The sequence below is a fragment of the Amphiura filiformis genome, chromosome 7, assembly GCF_039555335.1.
Source record: "Amphiura filiformis chromosome 7, Afil_fr2py, whole genome shotgun sequence".
NCBI lineage: Eukaryota > Metazoa > Echinodermata > Ophiuroidea > Amphilepidida > Amphiuridae > Amphiura > Amphiura filiformis.
In genome coordinates this window covers 17,154,812-17,174,420 of record NC_092634.1, presented here as the reverse complement: position 1 = coordinate 17,174,420, position 19,609 = coordinate 17,154,812, and the positions used below count along the sequence as shown (strand labels likewise).

General features: G+C 36.3%; 1 protein-coding gene across 2 annotated transcripts in view; it reads left to right on the top strand.

The window, feature by feature from the left end:
* Window positions 1-19,042, top strand: part of LOC140156815 (uncharacterized) — a 35,926-nt gene extending 16,884 nt beyond the window's left edge. The window contains exons 3-6 of one of the 2 annotated variants that reach the window (XM_072179801.1): window positions 1,038-1,191; window positions 16,643-16,760; window positions 17,124-18,057; window positions 18,402-19,042. In XM_072179801.1, coding sequence (XP_072035902.1) covers window positions 1,038-1,191; window positions 16,643-16,760; window positions 17,124-18,057; window positions 18,402-18,565 — 1,370 coding nt within the window. In that variant the 3' untranslated portion in view covers window positions 18,566-19,042. Of the gene's footprint in view, window positions 1-443; window positions 598-1,037; window positions 1,192-16,642; window positions 16,761-17,123; window positions 18,058-18,401 lie in introns of both variants that reach the window. The other variant, XM_072179800.1, reaches the window with a different exon arrangement.
* Window positions 19,043-19,609: the final 567 nt, after the last annotated feature.

Below are 19,609 nucleotides of genomic sequence, written 5' to 3'. Positions count from 1 at the left end.
CAAATATGGTAACCAGTTTATGAAGTGGTAGTGTAATTTTATTTTCAAATGTGATTTTGATTTAATTAATGTATTGCAGTAAAGTAGAGGTATGTTTAAAATAAATTTAATAGTATGTCAGTTCACAGAAGAAATTAAAAATTCATTGATTGCTGGGCATAGTGTTACTTGGGTTTAGATTGTCCAAATTTATTTTTGTAGAAAATGTAGAACCTTCAGATTTATCTTCTGCAGTTTTCATAGTATGTGAAGGGTAATGCTATGGGCTATCTGAGCTGGTACTTGTAATTTAGAAACTTAAGTTACTGTACATTATTTTATTTACATCACAATAAACAGCCCGATTACTTTTGGTGGCTGGTCATATTTCTGTTGCTTTTTTATCCATTAGCCATTGCACCTCCATCTTTTTCTTTTTGCTCTTTGCATGCCCTATAATACAGTCTCACTGCAAGATATACAGATGCGTAAGGCCTTCAAAAGTTCCTTTCTTCTGGATCAAGAAGTGGTTGCTAGCCACACCTTACCCTCGGCTATGCGGGACACATATATGCGCTGTGAAAAGCCGCCTAAACTCAGCATACTCACTCCTTACAGGTAATGTTAACCTCTAACCCCTCTCTCTTTGTCTCTTACCAGAGGGGGACTGATGAGATCTTTATCATATGAGGAGAACCTAGGTGAAAAATTGTAGCTGTGTTTTCATTTCCTAATTTTTATATTTTGACTGATTTTCGAAGGTTATTGTTTATAGCCTAGTTACCACGGTAACCAAGTTCACAAAATTTCACAAAATATTAACAAATTATTTGTTTGGTGCTCCCTTCTCTAACCAACTAATAGCTTCACACTTTTATTTTTGTGCACACTTACGACTTGTGTGCCATAACAAGCTTCAAAATTGAGGGAGTATCAAGCAAAATAACTTGGATTCACAGCCTGTCTAAGCCAGGTTTTATTCATATGATAATGATGTCATCTTTTGTGTGATAATATTTTGTGTGACACTTGTGAGATTTGTTGTTTGAATGAAACAGAAACATTGGAGTCCTTCATTGCGCAGACCCCGTATCAGAATAGTTTTCGATCTGACGACACCCTTTTGGATACGGGGACACTGCCCCCAGCACTACAAGAGAGACGTGATCGGTGCGATCCGGTGCCACCACTTGATCTTCTTGACATATACAGGTAATGTGGAATAATGGTAGTTCAAGGTATTAATGGTTTGTATGATATTAAACTATTATTGTGTGGAGGTGCTGCAGTTTATATTCTGGAATTTACAGTAAAAAGTCCAGGTCTCAAGATTTAATGTTATTGTTACCATAATATGATTCATGCTTTAACCGTAACGACAGTACTCTAATCTCATCCACAACTTTTTATTTACAATTGAAGACTCCTTGCTTACCAGCAATGTTCCCAGCCACCCAGGAAAATGAGGGGAAATGAAAATCAATTTTTCCGTCCAGAAAAAAACTTTGGTAAAAAGTCACCAAAAAATGACAATTTTGTATCCAAAAGGAGCAGCTTTGTAACTGCATAATGCATTGGTTTTGTACACATTTCTATATTTTTAACATATAAGTTAACACGTGAAGTTACTAATCTGTCCCTTTTGGACCCAAAATTGTAATTTTTTGGTGATTGTTCCAAAACTGTTTTTAATCAACCACAAATGATTGCAGCACGTGCCTCTAGGTCAAGGGACTCTCTACGAAAAAAAAATTGATTTTTTCCAAATGTCAAACATTCATTTGGAGCCAAAATATTTTCAAACAGAATATTTTGACAACCTGTAGAGGATGGAAGAGAGTATACAAACATGCAGTCTGGAGATCGTATAGTCATGGCCCTCTGAGTTATTTCTGAACTCTGTAATTGTTGCTTACTCTAACTGCTTTTATGTGTACCTTTATTATCTGTTGGAGGATCAAATTGTCCCCTGTATCTGTTGAAGAACGAAAATGATACAAGGAAAGTGACAACCTTGTATCTTTGATGTAACCAAACCTCACCTTACTAGACTGTAATCAGATTAGGTAGCCATGCCATGTCACATGTACTCGGGTCATTACCGAATCAGCAGAAATTTTGTCATCGTAATTTGCTCCTTGCTCATCAGAGAAATTACTGGAGGCTTTTTCTTTAGAGATTGTCAGATAAGAACTTTTTGATGTTGAGTATATTTGTTGCAGGGAACTTTCTATCAGCAATATATACGAGGGGCAGTCAGTATGTTTTAAGAGTTGACTCGTGACGTCATTTGTAGATCGTTTTCATGGCATTTCTCAATGATTACATAAACACTGTACCTTTGTCTTTCAAACAACACATGTAAAAATTCTATCATACACATGATTACGTAACAGCATTAGCATAAAATCAATGGTCTAGAGTCACCAGGTGAAATTGAAGCGTTTTTGTTAAGGGAAATAAGAGGCTGAAATGAGGTATTGTTGCATTTACTATATTGTCTCGGGAATTAAAGAATGGAGAATGCTGCCTTTTGGAACAGTAATAGAACACAAACTACCAGTTCATTAAATTATGTTTGTTGGGCTGTAAAGGGTTTAGTTTATTTAAAATGCGTGGTCAAATATGTCTTATTTTTGATAAAAACAAGGCTTTTCTTTCTTTAAAAATCTTGATATTGCCAAAAATAGCAAACGTGGAAATTTAAATTTTTTTGCCAGTTCTGTTGACTAATCTCCAAACATTTAAACGGGAATCTCCCTAGAAAATATTTGAATCCGTGATTACAATATAACTGTTATTGTACCATTGTTACATTTATACAAAAAGTAGTGGTACAAAGAGAGAGGCCATCGTTTGAATGAGAAATTTATTTTAAAACTTTTCTGTTCATTTCAGGTTGAGATCATCCATAAAAATTCATATGAATATTTAAATTACAATTTTCATAGCATTTTGTAATATTTTAGGCCCTATTTACATGGAATTTAGCAATTTTCGTGCATTTCCACCATGTTGTATCGGTCATCCCACCTGCGCAGGCGCAGATTGTTGTTTCATTTGCACCTGTTATCATCGCACTGAGTACCAGCTCTCACACGTGACCAGTCATTATATTTTAGTCTGTTTCATTTTGGAGATAATTAATGTCATTTGTAATAACTGCTTTTTCATTTTCGATTTTTGCAGAATAATTTTGCTTCCATTCAAGCCCTAAAGTTGTTGAAGTTTCCAGACGTCCCATTTCCACCAAAGTTTAATGGCTAGTCTCATATTTTACCAAATGCAAACGGAGGACCTAGTGTTTATTCCTGCCCAAAACTAGCCATATGCACCTTGTACTTTTGCTGTTTTCGGACATTGTAAACACATGTTTTTTCTTTAATTTAAAAGGCCCGCCTTTTTGCGTGATTTGACAGTGTCCCTAGTATATTGATTGTATGCTAATGCTATTACGTAATCATGTGTATGATATAATTTTTACATGTGTTGTTTGAAAGACAAAGGTACAGTGTTTATGTAATCATTGAGAAATGCCATGAAAACAATCCACATATGACGTCACGAGTCAACTCTTAAAACATACTGACTGCCCCTCGTACTAGAACATCAATTCTGCCAATACTTAAGCATAAATGTATTAGCATCAACTGATTTACATCCAAGAACTTACATGTAGAAGCAATGTTTTCAAATTTGCCTGTTTAGATCAAAGTCTATTTTGGGCATTGACCATGCATGTATTGTGCAGATGGAACTATTTGGATCCAGGAAGTGCAGTGCATACCCTTACAATGAACACCCACACATTCTATAGCAGCTTAATTGCCTCAACATATTTATTGACATTTAAAAACAATAGGCCCTAAACCTGATGTCAGTAATTTGTCCAAATGTGCCCTTAGTTTGTTAAATCATATGCATTCAATATGTACACTACAGTACCATATTCCTATTGTTGCCACCACAAGAGGTAGGCCTACACTGCTGCTCCTGAAAGGGGCGGGGGGCACTTGAATATGAAATGGATATAGGTGTAGGGCTGTCACTTTCACAGTATTGAGTAAGTGGTATTCGGTGAGAGCAAAATATAAAAAATATGGTATAAATTGGGTGAGAATCGGACCATTTGGATTTAAATTAAGGGGGCATTGGGTTAGAGCATGGTTTTTGGCCTTCAGTGAAAGCAAAATGTACAAAATATGGGGTCATGATTGAGTGAGAGACAGACCAGTTGGATCTGCCAAAAGAAGTCTCAAAAAGTGAATTTCTAGTTTTAATGGCTTCAGATGGCTTTGTTATTTCAAAAGAAGTAACAAAATCAGTGATACAATGTAGATGACTCGCTGTTGTTCATATGAAAAAATAAGGGCCTTCGGGTGACAGATCAAAAGGAAAAACAAGGGGTCTTTGTTTGGGTAACAGAGCATGTGTTCACAACAAAATATGGGGTCTTTGGATGACAGCGGCAGGGTTTTCTTTAAGCATTTTGCTGAAGGGGTATTTTCACATTTTTTTGACCCTTTCAATTGTGAAGTTTTCCTCTGAAGGAGTCAAAAACATTGCCCAAGGGGTATTTTTATAATATTATTTTTGAAGACATTTTTAACAATATGTGTGTTTTTGGAGGCATAGGCGTAGATCCGGAGGGGGGAATCTCCCCCAATATTTTGCCAGAGGGATGGTCCATACAATCATCCCCCAATGTTGACACCTGTATGTGGGTTTCTGACCAAATTAACCTCATATTTGGCCCCAAAAGTGCAAATTTTTGCGCGCTTCTCACGAATTTATTCCACTTTTGCACCATATTTCAACAGTTTAGCTTCAAAATGGCAAACTTTTTTGTACCATAAACTTATTCTTTCTCCAAAAGGTGCTGGATTCACTATACTTCAAGACATTTCGTCAAAAAGAAATCTATGCCACTGTTTGGAGCAGTGGCAGATCTAGAGCAGTCAGAAGGGGGTGGGGGCAATTTTAGAAGAAAATAATAATATTTTAAAATGCCCCCTGCCCTGAGAAGTAAGAAACTTGTGCAAAATGTAGACCTAATTGAAGCAATTTGGTGGATCATTTGGCACTATTAATGTGTAAAATTTTAGTTTAAAAAAGCCGAACATTTGTGAAATGAGCAGTCCATGGAGTCTTTCGTTCCCTATTATGGTAGGCCTATAAATTGTGTTTTAAAAACATAAATTGGCAAATGTCGAAAGCAGAAGTGAAAGTGGCCATTTGTTTATCAACTACGCAGGGTGATGTTCCCCCTTAGAACTTGGAAAATTTTGCAAAATGAAGACCTAATTGAAGCGATTTGGTGGACCATTTTGGCACTATTACTGTGTAAAATTTAAATTTGAACAGTGGAAAAGCCGAAAATTGTGAAATGACGGTCCTTAAAGCCTTTCGTTGTCACGTTTTCCCCATTAGACCTATAAATTGTGTTATACATAGGGCCTAAATTGGCAAATGTACCCGAACCCAATTTGCAAGATTTCAAACTGACACTATACAATTTTAGAGACTCGCGATCACTAAAACATGCATGGATCGATGCTGACAAAATGTGATTGGCCCTACATATATATCGGGAGTAGGTCCTAAATGCCAAAAGCCGAGAATAAATGCACAATATCGGTGTTTCTCTATTCAAATCTTGCAATATCTGAACGCGTACGTTTTCAAGATTTCGTACGCATTGGACTTTGGGACTGTGGATTTGAAGGAGTCAGAAAAGTGCCAGAACGCGTAAATACGTGTGTTTTGTGCGTTTTAAAAAGTAAACCCTGGACAGCGGTGCTGACAAAACGGGTCTTAATCCCTACATTATGTCATCTCCAAAGTGCGAGTGCCCCCGACTGCTGCCCAGCTACTTCTTTAGTACTTTTGAGTACCTGTGTGGGTGTTCTAGAGTACACACATTGGAATCACAAGGCACTGCACTGGTACTCTAGAGTAGCCACAAAGTAGCTGGGCAACATTGTACCTCTGGAGTCGGCATCAGTAGGAATCTGGTAGTGTAGGTTTGAGATCCAAATGTCCCAACACACTGCGCTATAGTAAATCCTATGTGGGATATTATACCTGCCCAGCATTGGCATGTAACATAATGTATTAGAGTGAATCCCTATTCAGGTCTGTGGGAAAATAATTATCATCGCAGATGGTATTATTTATACAGGCAATAATGCATAATAATGTTCGGATACACTAGGGTATAACTAGGGACCAACAAGAAATGTAATAAAACCTGTAAAAAAGATTTGAGCTGATTTATAAACATAATTTGCTCAATCTGAAATGACATCCTTCCCATCATCCTCTCTTTAGACTATCCTGTCATGACACCTGCTGGTATTTCACTCGTACTTTTTTCCAAAAGAACATCTTCTTAATTAGGCTATTTCCGACCATTTGTAGGCATTCTTACTCTTATCCAGCAATTGCAGTGGTCAAGCCACACCTGTGACAATTTGTGTCAAGAAATCGGTAAATCAGACCAATTTTGCCTCATCACCAATTCAAGCAATATTTTTGGTAAAAATTGATAAAAATTAGCAAATCTGCAAAAGAAAATGCCATCACTTATCAGTATAACCCATTTTACTTGTCCATTTCTGGAATCACTTAGCTGTGTTTATGATGGTCGTACTGTACATCTACGTCATTTATTATCTAATGGAGGGACAGCTCTGTCGTGAGGTGTCAAATTTCATTAACATCTGAAATTGCCATGTTCACAAGTGTGAATGTTTGGAATCTTTGTTACTTTTTATAGCACAACAAATCATGCATTTTGTTTTTTCCTACCCGTCCCATTTTCATCTGAACGTGTAAAGAGATCATGAGCATATTATAGTCCAGATTCTAGAAAAAACATCATTAATTTTTTGGGATTAAAACAATATGATGTTGTTTTGCCAAATGAAACATAGCTTTATCATTTTAGTTAGAAATAAACTGGCAATAAAAGTCAAATTTTATATGTAACCATTGTTGGAAATGAAGTCCAAAAAACATGCATTTAGGGTATTTTTCATAACCTGTGACAAACAATCCCAAACATTTGTACTTAAATTGGTAATTTCATGTTTATGCATTCTAATTTTGGAAAAACAGATTACCAATTATTAAAATTTGTGTAAAATATTTAAATTATGAACAAACTCATGCTCAAAGCCTGTTCTTAGAAAACTTGCAACATTGCATGTTTTTGGCCCTCAAAAATATTAAAATTTGACTTAATGATTTAACTACAATCCCCGAAATATGTCTTCCCCACTCCCCCGTGCAATGTTGAAACGTGCAAATGTGTTCAGCGTGTCTCCAAAGTGTCGCAACATTGAATGATGGGGGGTGGGGAAGGAAAAATGTTAATTGATGGCCCAGCTTTCTTCTAATTCCAAATATTGAACATTTTTATCCACATTAAAAATACACTTTTGATTTCATTCAAGATGCCTAAAGCGTTTCAAGGACATATTTCGGGGGTTGTAGATGTTTCATTTTTCAAGCAGAATAATATATTTTTTAATCCAAAAGAATTACCTTGTGTATTTTTCTGGAATCAGGAGTAGATGATTTATCAGATGGTATATTATAGATGCTGACATTGTTTGTATGCTAAATCAACAATGCTCATGACTATGAGATTAGTTAACATTAATTTGAGGGATTTATGGCCTGTTTCACGCATCGTGCTTATAAATTCCTACGTAGCTATGTAAAACCGGCTTGTGTTAAAGTGATGAGCACACATCCACATCATTGATCAGATGATGTGCCTGTCAGGTGTAGGATGTCATCTACCTCTGAATTTTGCCATTTTCATGGCTATGGCTGTATATGTAAATTGATGCATATTGTAGAGGTTTTCAATGCGGTTTTATTTTGTGTGTTCCTACCTGTATAGCATTTAGACTTAGTAGTTGATTCAGGGCCTAGATTTCGTCTTGGTTTGCAAGAATCAAATCGCAACATAGTCACTGCACTTACTGTATGATACAATGAGAGCAGTAGGTTCTCGCAACCGAATTCTTGTCGAAATCTAGACCATGTGATTATAGTTTATAGTTTTATACATGATCATTTATCAGATAAAACAATAGTAGGCAAGAAAAATTGACCTAGAACTTTAGACTGTAGCCATACTTCATGTAAATGAACCTTTGACCATATCCATTACTGAATAAAAACAATGCGAAAACCCCAAGAACTTCTATAAACCAAGTGATGTACCGACCTTTCTCAAGTTGGTAGATCACTTGGTTTCTCAGCTCTCTGGATACAGCGTGTTTAGAAATTCCTATGGTCAAAAGGCCCTATCTACATGTAGTGTCTAGGTCTAATTTGATCCTGAAATGTTCATAGATTTATAACAATTTCAGATATTGTTGATTTGATGTTGATAACAAATCACATATTTTGCTGGTCTGCACATAAAATTACAATTACATTAAGTGCCGATGAGGATACACCAACGTAATCAAATCAGATGATGGAAGATGTTAAGAAGTGTCAAACTTATTTACCTCCAAGTTGTACAATGTTCATGAGCAAAGATTAATGTGAATTGCAGGATTTTCCAGTGTTTTTAAAAATAAATACTCATCCCTTTGTCCCATAACAATCTTGCATTTCTGATGATGAGCATATACCCACATCATAATATCAGATGATGGAAGATGCTAATAAGTGTCAAAAAACCTTTGCAAAGATTACCTGATATTATTTTTCATAGATTATTGGGTGTTTTAATCTGGGGTTTGCTTGTCCTTACCTAGATACATAGCCATCTTAATTTTCAAGAGAGAAGTTGGCATAATATCACTCTGATGATGCAAGATGCTACAAAACATGATAAAACCATGTCATGACAATAGTGTAAACTTGAGTATGTGGGTGTTTTTCCCTGAACAAATCACACACTATGCATGTCTATGTCTATATCATTTTGCATTATATTCTACATGCGGTTAAGCGTACACCAACATCCATTTATGAGATGATACAAGATTCTGACAGGTGTCAAATTTCATTTCCCTCCCTAGATTCCCTGTGTTCAGAAATGCTTCAATCATTTATCAGTCCTGTATTCACTATTTATAAATAGCAATATATAAATTCTTGATAGAGAGAAATGGAGGTTGCCATTATGGCTGGGCGCCAGTATGTCTGGAGAGTTGACCTCTAGCCCAGTGGGTGGTCTTCCTATACTTTTCAATGGTAAGGCAGTTGACTTCAGCAACTAGTCGCTCAAAATTTGGTGTGTTTTACCGAATAAAAACCATTATAAAATGAATGGCGCTCGGTCAATTTTAAAACGCTTTCGTTAACTTTTCTCTAAAATCAGTTTCTCATAACATATGTAAGTTACAGGATCCCCCAATCTTCAGATTTTTGGCACATATCATTTTTGTGAAAATTCATGAATACCGACATCTTGTTTTCGTATTCATTTGTATGGAGTGAATACTTATGGTCGCATGTCATGAATTGGTCATCTTTTGTGTAACATAATGTAAAATGAGAAAAATATCACCAATTTTGATTCCCTTCAACACAACTTTTAATGAATACATTTTAGACCATTATAAGTATATATTTCTGGAAAGCTTATATTACAAGGAAGCCAAATCAACAAAGTATAACATCATAATACAGGGTGGGTAAGAAATATACAGGGTGGTACATCAACAAAATTAGCATCTTTCTTGTCATGGTAAACCCCATATTTTCCTTTTCTGAAAGCTATGTAGCTCAAAATAAATATGGATTCAGAAAGACATTACATGGGTCCTTCAAACAAATCAGGAAGAAAGAGTTTGGTATCGCTTGCGTTAAACATACAGGGTGGTCAAAAATTGTAAAATATTTTACAAATTTTTTATGACATTATCACTCAAAACTTTTTTCCTCCATGTCTGGCACTAAAACTAATAGCATAGTTGAATTCCTCATCAAATTTCCTTGAAGATATGTGAACTTTCAAATAAGCAGGGTGACTCAGGCAAGAAATAGGCCATTAAGAAATGTTGGAGCATTACGTGCACACTTTGTACTGTAACATATAGGGAAAAGTGTCTTAAATAGCATTTAATTAGGCAATTAATTAGCAACACTTTTTATTCCAGTTCATGTACTATGAGGTAGATCTACAATCCAGGATGATATATGTGCAATTTGAGGTCCATGCTAGTTGTACTTTTGCAAGATACAGAGGTTTGAAGTTTGCCATATTTTCACAATTTTGTGTACAACCCTATGGGGCTCCCCCGCCCCGGCTCCCCCATTGACACATCTTACATATTGAAGTATGAATCTCAAAGTAGTTGTCCAATTGACTTGGGGTTTTTTGTATTTGACAAAGAACATAATTATCTACAAAATGACACCAAACTTTCCACAATAGGTACTATACTTTTAGAATAAACCAAACTTGAAGTGTGAAGAAAGCATTTTCATGTTACGGCTCCATTTTTGGGTTACCAATTTGTGACATGCGACCATATCTAGATACTCTTTGGTGATACGATGTTGTGTAATGGCTGCGCTCATGTACCCCATGGTGATATATAAATAGCTATTTATAAATAGTGAATACTGGACTGTTTATGTGAATGGCAAGATTATTAATCATTTCAAAATTGTATGACATGTTAGAGGGACTCTGAGATTTTGCGGGAAAATGAAATGAGAAAAATTTGTTTTATTTTGGTAGATTGCATCCTTAGACCCCCGGTAATTTGCGGGGAAAAAAAAATCTGTAAAGGAAAATGAAAGATGTTTAAAAACAAGAAATTTTACATGAAAGATTTCATTTTAACTGTAACTATTTCAGATGATGACTAGGACATGTATGGACAAACCATTGCATACATGTAAAAAAATGAACTTCGAACAAACTTGGCGTAAATTTTGTGAAATCTAAAATGCTGCTTTATTAAATGTTCACACTTGAAGAATACTTCAAGCTGTAAATGAAAACATAATTTCATAATTAAACTGGAAAAATTTATTTTGCTTGAAATGACTTCTTTGGTTATTATGCCAGCATCATTGGGACTATAATGCGCACGACTGATCTGACATTTAGCTGTGGTTGTGTTTTGTTGTGACATCATTCGTGGTCAATATAAAGAAATTAAGGGGGTACTACACCCCTGGCCAATTTGTGCCTATTTTTGCATTTTCTCAAAAATTATAGCGCATTGGTGACAAGTAAGATATGTATATTATAGGGGCAAGGACTACAATTACTGCACTGGAAAATTTATTTCAGCACAGACAACAGTTGTGGAGTTACAGTCAAAAATGAGGGAAAACCAATATTTGATCAATAAATCAATAACTGCTTGCTTTGAGTTGCTGAATTTTCAGTACAATAGTTGTAGTCCTTGCCCCTATAATATGCATATCTTACTTGTAACCAATGTGCTATAATTTTTGAGAAAAAATGCAAAAATAGGCACAAAATTGGCCAGGGGTGTAGTACCCCTTAATGATTATGATTAGGATGGTTTTCATGTTGATGCTACTTTACGCGGTATATTTCTTGTGTGATCATGATGATTGCAAGAAAGCTGCCAAACAAATTTCAATATAGTGGAGGTATTTTACACATTATCTTCATATTGGGACATTACTGTACATAATACATTTGTGAATGCTGTCAATCACCCAGGCAGTATCAATTCAATCTCATATTCTGCATTTCTGTTTTGTAGCAATATTTCATCCTATCATGGTACTTGATGCATCTCCAGGCCCACTGAGTAATCATCTAGCAGTTAAATTAATTAATTGATTGATTGATTTTATTGGCACAGAAACTTTATTCCCAGTTCTACTTCATCATGTTCATAGTGAAACTTTATTGTATTGTCAAACAATTTCCATATAAATCAAAACCCTAATAATTTTTTGTAATAAAAATATCATCCTTGCAGTCTCCTTATGAATTATTAGAAAAACCAGGAAATAGGAGAGTATAAAAATAAATTGTGTCCCTGAAATATGATGAGGCTCCACATAATGTGTAAAGGGAGAAAATATGTATTTGCATTTCCTGGTTATATGCATTCACCCATGGAGAAGACTAAATAGATACATGGTTACTTAGACTCTTGCTTGCTCTATCTCTCCCACCATGGAAATAGTAGATGCTCCTACCAACCTGTTCATTGATCCCTGCCTTGGATCTACATGCACTAGCCTCCAGGGTCCATTGCAATCATATTATGTACTGGTAGACCGCTATAGGCACACCCAATGCATTTCCATGCTCCCTCCCACACACTCTTGTCTCACATACCCACCTAAATCGCAAGCCATCAAATTGAATCTTGGTCAAAATAAGGTGGTTGTATGAATGGGTGGGATAGAAAAATATCAATATCTTGGATGGCTTGAGAGAGAAAAAAGGTCAGATGCCATCACTATGGACCACAATGGCCTCATCCCAATGGCATAGTTCAATAACCTCAATTAAACAATCTTAGTGCAAAATTTGACCTCGAGTTGTAGGGTATGAGTTTTTGTACCCAAATTTTCAGATGTCATTCAATGAATGCACAGATGTATGGGGTTAAAGAACTGTGCCCTGATAGATTAGCATGTTGGGGATCCTAGTGCATGTGCAGTATGAGATACTGTGATTTTGCCCAACCAAAAGTCCATTTCCCTTTGATACTTCCTAATATGAATAGGAAGGAGTGTTGATAGTGAATGCAATATCTGTATTGTGTTGGGATGTACAATGTACATGTAATTGTGTATGTGTACGTTTGTTGCATTTATTTTATTCCTTTCCAATTCCATATGTTTTGTTTGTTGCTGTTGTTGTTGTTGTCGCTTGTCACCATTATGTTTCTAATTAAAGAAGGAATCAAACTGCAATATATAATTATGTTTGTCTACTGATAACAGTTTGAGATACTGAAAATGGCACTTATTTACAATTAATAGTTGATGTGTCCAAATTTGGTATTGTGGCTCCACACTTGTGACCTCCCCATTTTGGGACCCCAAGATTTGAGAGTTCAATGCTATCTCCATTCTCTAAACTCATGAAGTTGTAACTCAATGTTAGATAGTAAGGCCGTAGGCTTGTGTCTCGGCAGCATTCAGCATGACCAAATGAGACAAATGTGGCACATACAGACTAAACATACATGACAATCAGTCTCCTCTTTCATGTACCTTACTTTTTGTCTTGATCAAGCTGACCAGAAAATCAGTAAATTTTTAGACATGTATTATACTTTTTTGCATCAAAATTTAACTTTGCAGTTCACTGCATTTTTTTGATGATAGGATGCAAGAAATTTCAAATTGGTAAATTATTATAAAATGTTTGATATCAATCAATCTCATTTACATGCGCACAGGTTTACAATTCATTGACTGGTCCCCTTTTTTTTTGTAAAGGTTAAATCCGGCCTAAGTGTACTACTTTTTAATTGACGACTGATTTTAAATTTTCTAAACATTGAACATGGGACTGCAATGTGGATATAGGTTTACATATTGGGTCATTTGGTTTTAATGCAGGAAATTGAATCAAGGCTGTGTTTGCTAGATGATACCCATGTGAAAGTGTTACTTATTTGGCAGTGAAAAATACAGGAATAGTGAATATTAGGAACTAATGCCAAGATATCAATTGTTGTGGGAAGCACTTCATTTTTTTGTGGCTCTTTCATTCATGAATAAATATAATAAAATGATCACTAAAATGAAATTATTGTGGGAAGCACTTCATTTTTTTGGCACTTTCATTCATGAATAAATATATAAAATGATCACTGAAATAAAATGTGATGTGTCATATCCTGTACCTTCATAAATGCCTGTGGGTAAAATAAACTTGCAAAATATAGACAAATTAATAGAAAATGTGTTACACTTTTCTTCATATTTTCAAAAGTATCACCTCAAATTTAAAACCAAGATATGATTTTAAAGATCGGTCTTTATTTGCCCCAACGCACCAGGTTCTTTTTGTCAGGGGAAGGAAAGAAGGAAGCAGAAAAGAAAGAAGAGAAAACTCTTTTTCTCGGGTGCGTATTTGAACCACAGCACCCTTGGGTTCCAGACATATGCACACGGATACCTTACTACAGGGGTGTACCTTGGCTGGCCAAGCTTTCCGTGCCCATAGACTGTTTGCATGATGATGCAATCGCATCATGTGGGATAGCTGCACTTGCAGATCTATGCTTTGTGAATTGAGCTTTTGTTTGTTTCGATTAGGGGAACCTTTGATGATGTATCACAAGTAGCAAAATGTGCATCTTAGTGACATAATTACTTTGTAGGGCCAACATAGAAATCTGTGACAACAAATGGATGTAAGAGTACCAGTTTTAAATAAGGCCAAAAAAAAATATTGTTGTGTTGCCCTCAACCGTCCTACCCTAAATCCTGAAAAATCAGGGTCGCAATTTTTTTTTTTTTTTTTTTTTTTGAATGATGATTTCTACAGATTTGTTCAAAAACTCAATGTTTTTCACTTAAAATTAATATTTTATTGTAAGACTAGTCTTTAATTGTTGTCTAACAGGTATCCAGAAGTCATAATTGACAAATGTCCCCTAATTGAACAAGCATTATTTAATATTTGAGGGGATTTTTAAAAACTGAAGGTTTAAAAAAAAAAAAAAAAAAAAAAAAAAAATATATAATCCGACCGTCCTACCCAAATTTCCCATTTTTCCACTTGAGGGCAACACAACAATATTTTTTTTTGGCCTAACATTCCTCATAACCCTCAGCAAGACACAGCATGCATAGTAAATGTGATGAAGGTAAAGCTTGCGTTTTTCAAAATAAATATGATAATAATGTAGCTAATGTTGTTTGCCGATTTGTTAACTTAATCAAGTCAACTTCCTTCCAAATTAGATCAGTTGCCTAGTTGCATAGCATCAACATTCAACATACAATACTAAACTACATATTCGCAGGTATGTGTTGACTGTTGTACATGTCAATGTCCAATTGGCCTATGTAACAAAACATAGTAGCAGTCATCATTGTATACATTTGTATTCATGTGTGAATGTCTTTTCATGTGAACTGAGATATAAATAATGAAACAATCTTGGTATTAAAAGAATATAGGGGTACAAAATAAACTCAGATTTCCCACCCATAGGCCTATAGCCAAGTTGCCACTGCTGTAAAACCACTCAATTTCTTGAAGGATTTGATTTCGCGAGGGGCGGTGATTCGCAAAATTAAAAACTTGCGAAATTGACAATTTTACATAGAAAGTCACTTACAGTTTTGCGAAATTAAATACCTGCAGAAATAGCAGTAATTTCCAATTCCCGAAAGAAAGTTTCTGCAAAATTTAAGCATTTTAGAGTATTTCTGGTGTATTTTTGGGAAGCAAAATTACTTCAAAATGCCAAATTACCCATGATTTCAATAATTTGTCTAAGAAGCCTGATTTTACCAAAGTATTCCAGTGAGACTAGTATATTGCAGTTTAATTGGTAAGAACATGCTATTTGTGAAACTGATGGTATATTTGAAGTCAAATTAAAATTTTCTTTTATTTCCCTTCAACAAAAGAAAGGGCCATAAGAAAGGATGCATTGGAGGTCATATTTTGTATTAGTCAGACTAATGACAAAATTGGTTCAAGAATTAAAAGATCAAGGAAGGAAGAAGTGTTGAATTGATTAGCCTTGCAGCAAAACTTGTATTAGATTCTATTACTTTAATTATGTGTCTTCTTTATAGCTTTCCTGACCTGTGGTACATCCCTGTTGATCCAATGGACCAATAACATGTTTACAGGAAAAATCTGTTCATGTCAAAGGGCATTTGGCTATTCAAACAAGGGCTGCTTTGTTCAAATTTATTTTCTTTTTGCAGGGGTTCTCCTAAAAGTCCCTATTTGTTAAGATGCCTGAACTTCAAAATATCCAAATTGAATATTAAAAGCATCGCAGATTCCAACCAGTTTAAAACGGCAACAAATAACCACATTAAAGCACAAGACTCCAACATCAAGGACTAAGCACAGCACACACACGCACACCATTATTCATGCTCGTCTACATGTAGTTCCAAAAGGGACGTTGTGTAGTACCACAAAGAAGAAGAAGAATATATTATTTTTGTCCATTTACAAAGGCCTACCAAAGGTGTTCTCATTTATACTTGCTCGCATGCCATAGAGGGCTAAACACAAACCAAAAATTTATGTTTGAGGGCTAAATACACCTAGTTTTGTTATGTTTACTGCACATTTCATAGCTGCTCAAGGGCCAACACCATAGGTCAGTGGGCCATATCTGGCATATGGACCTCTTACTGAGGACCCATGGCCTACACCTTTTATGGATTTGTCCACTGTTTCTGTGTATTATTCCTCTTTCTATTTTATAATGTGTATTTTTATGACGTAATATTCCCAACAAGTTGTTGACTAATATTAATTTTACATTATGCCATGAAGATGATGCCCCAGAAATATAATACATTACACCCCGGGCATTACACATTCATTTGGAGTCACCTTTATTTTTCAGGTAATAATGTCGGCTTTGTCCCAGTAGTGCCGTAGTCTTCTCATACATGTCCGCATAGGAAACATGTCAATTACATCTAACAATATCTAATATTAATATTGTATTTAATCTATTTACAGAGATGATGGGAAGGAGGCGCTGAAATTCTACACAAATCCAAAGTACTTCTTCGAGTTATGGTGCCAAGAAATGCAGAAAAATATCACAGATATAAGAGAGAAGAGGAGAGGAAAAAAGGTACATAAATGAAGACTACCACTTACTAAATACATAGGCCCGAATAATAGTCTGATGACGTCTTGGGGCATTTTACTGTTGCGACAGATGCAGCAGCTTATTTGCGTTGAGAATGAGAACAAAGCTCCGAGCAATGCAAACCATTCCCCGAAAGTAATACCAAAGGGCGCCTGAAAATCGCTGTGGACAACTGAAATAGCAATTTCTGTCACAGCTGAAATGTATAAAAATTTAAAATATAGAAATAAATTTGTAAAAAGAGGCGCTCCTTTTGAAATAGGCACATTATTTCTTCCATGGGTGTGATTAAACCTGCAAAGTTTGTTCACTAAAACAGCCTCTCATGTTTGCTTTGTATCACAGAGACGAGGTGGTCACAGAACGCAGCAGACATCAGGACCAAGAGCGGTTAGAACACGCAAGGATCAGTGGCAGCAACAGGCCATGGGTAAAGATCTTATGCCTGTACATAGTAACTACTCACCCACACAAACACCTACATCAGAAGGAGGTCATATGATTATGTCAGATACCACCTCATCACAAGGCTCAATGTCAAATATGAATCATCAAATGCAGCAACAGATGGTATCGCAAGAAGAGTACCGAGACCCCAAACGCTACCCGTCACATCGACCGCAAGCCAGGCCACCACCGCCACCATCAAATGAATCAACGCCAACTGATGAGGAGAGACCAATTGTGAATGGTTCAATCCACCATCCTGCCCGTCCTGCACCTGCACCGCCTGAATACCAGCAGCAAAACTATGGTCAAAATATGTATCAAAATCACTTGCCTCCAGCTCCTCCACAACCTATGATGACCATGACTCAAGATCAGATGGGTGGTCAACATGGTCATCAATTCCCCTTACCCCCAGATCCTATGGAATTTTCACAAGGAAACCATATACCAATGCCCCCACCCCTTCCTCCTGGTAACATGTCACCATATCACAACAGCGACCACCCACAGCACATACCCCCACCCCCTCCCATGCCCCAAGCTAACATACCCCCAGCACCACCACCTCCTCCTGGACCTTCAGGTGGAATACCCATACCCCCAGCTCCACCAGGGCCTCCAGATGCAAACATCCCAGCTCCTCCTCCTCTGCCACCACCTGGTGGGTTTCCATCACAGCCACCCCCATTATCTAGCACTCCTCCAACAGATCCCATATCTAGTAGCCCTCCATCTAACGCAATTTCACCAACCAGGAGGCAAAGTCAACGGCCGACTCCTCCAAGAGAGACAGATGGTCGCAGTGATCTTCTCAAAGCAATTCAAAAAGGCAAGTTTCTTACTTTTTCATGACAGGACTCAAAGTGTCTGAACAGTATGTGCATGCAGGATACTGACATACTTTCGGTTTTCATTCCACAAATATTTGTAGTAAATGGCGGTGGACAATTTTGAAGTTGAGTAGATCTGCTATTTGGAATAATAACCTGTAGCAAAGGAAAATGAAACGAACTTCACATCTGTGTCTCAAGATCAGATGGAGAAATACTATTCTTTACCACAAACATCAGTTTAATAGACTTTCTAGTATTTGAATGCAACATAATAATATGATGATCAGTGACCTATTTCCACTAATCAATATATTCACCCTTGAACTTTGACCCTGTACAGGTATCAACTTACGAAAGGTGGAGGTGAAACAGGAGAAAGAGAGAACCGCAATGCCCAACTCTGTCGAAGCCATCCTAGCAAGAAGAATCGCAGTGGAACTCAGTGACAGCGAAGATGGCGAAAGCTATAGTGGTAGCGAAGGGGGCGGAGACTGGTCAGATTAAAGCTAGATAGTGAATATTTTTTATTATTTTTGTGTATCTATTTCTTAAAAGCAAAAGAGAGCATTTCTACATCCAGATCACCGATGTAATAATCAAGGTTGAGAACTGACAAAACATATTTCTTGTGTCCATATTGCTTCCATGAGTTATCAAGGTCAATCAAGGAAGTGGCATTAGTTAGCAGGTGTCTCCTCCATATTGTCAGGCCTGTATCTCCCAAAGCAAGATGGCAGTCTAGTGATACACAATTTCAAAATTATATTATTAAATAAACATTCCAATCTGCTACCGCAAAAATAACAAGGCACAAGTAAATTTTTTTTGTATATAGGTCAATGAAAGGGAACTTGAAATTGGGAATTTCAAAATAAGGTAACGGTTAGAAATTAGTAAAGCGTGAAAAATTGATTGTGCAGAAATTTCAACTATTACAGTATGCTAACTTGAGCATATGCAAGTTCCTTCCTGTCCAAGAGTACAATGTATTACATATTTATAGGATCTATAGATATGGATTGCAACAATGGTTCATTTCACAAAGCATAAGAATACTTGTATTTGGGTAACAAACCGGTCGTAATGGTAAGAGTATTCTTTACTTTCACATTACTATATAATGGTGGGTTCCCTTCAAAATGCATGTTGCTTGCAGTGAGTAAACTTTGCTAGCAATATCAACTTCACAATATCCCATAACTTTGGAAGGATTTTACAACTTGCAATTGATTGTAACTTACAAAGCATTGTTTTCCTTAAGGAAATTGATGCTCACTCGGAACACCTGGTTTACAATAGAAAAGGTTATTGTGCCACCCAATGCTCAAGAGCTAGTCTGGACTACCTAAATCTACTATCAACAAAGAGCTCAGATAGCATAATTGGCCCCCGTAACCCCTGCATTTCATGTATTACAAAGTTCACCTGTATTTCAGCAAATCTGCTCATGACAACCTATCAAGATTTGATATCTGCATTCCAGGCTTGCTGCCATAGATATCCTGGATGTGGACTGCAGTACAGACTAGTGTACAGGCCACTGCTTTA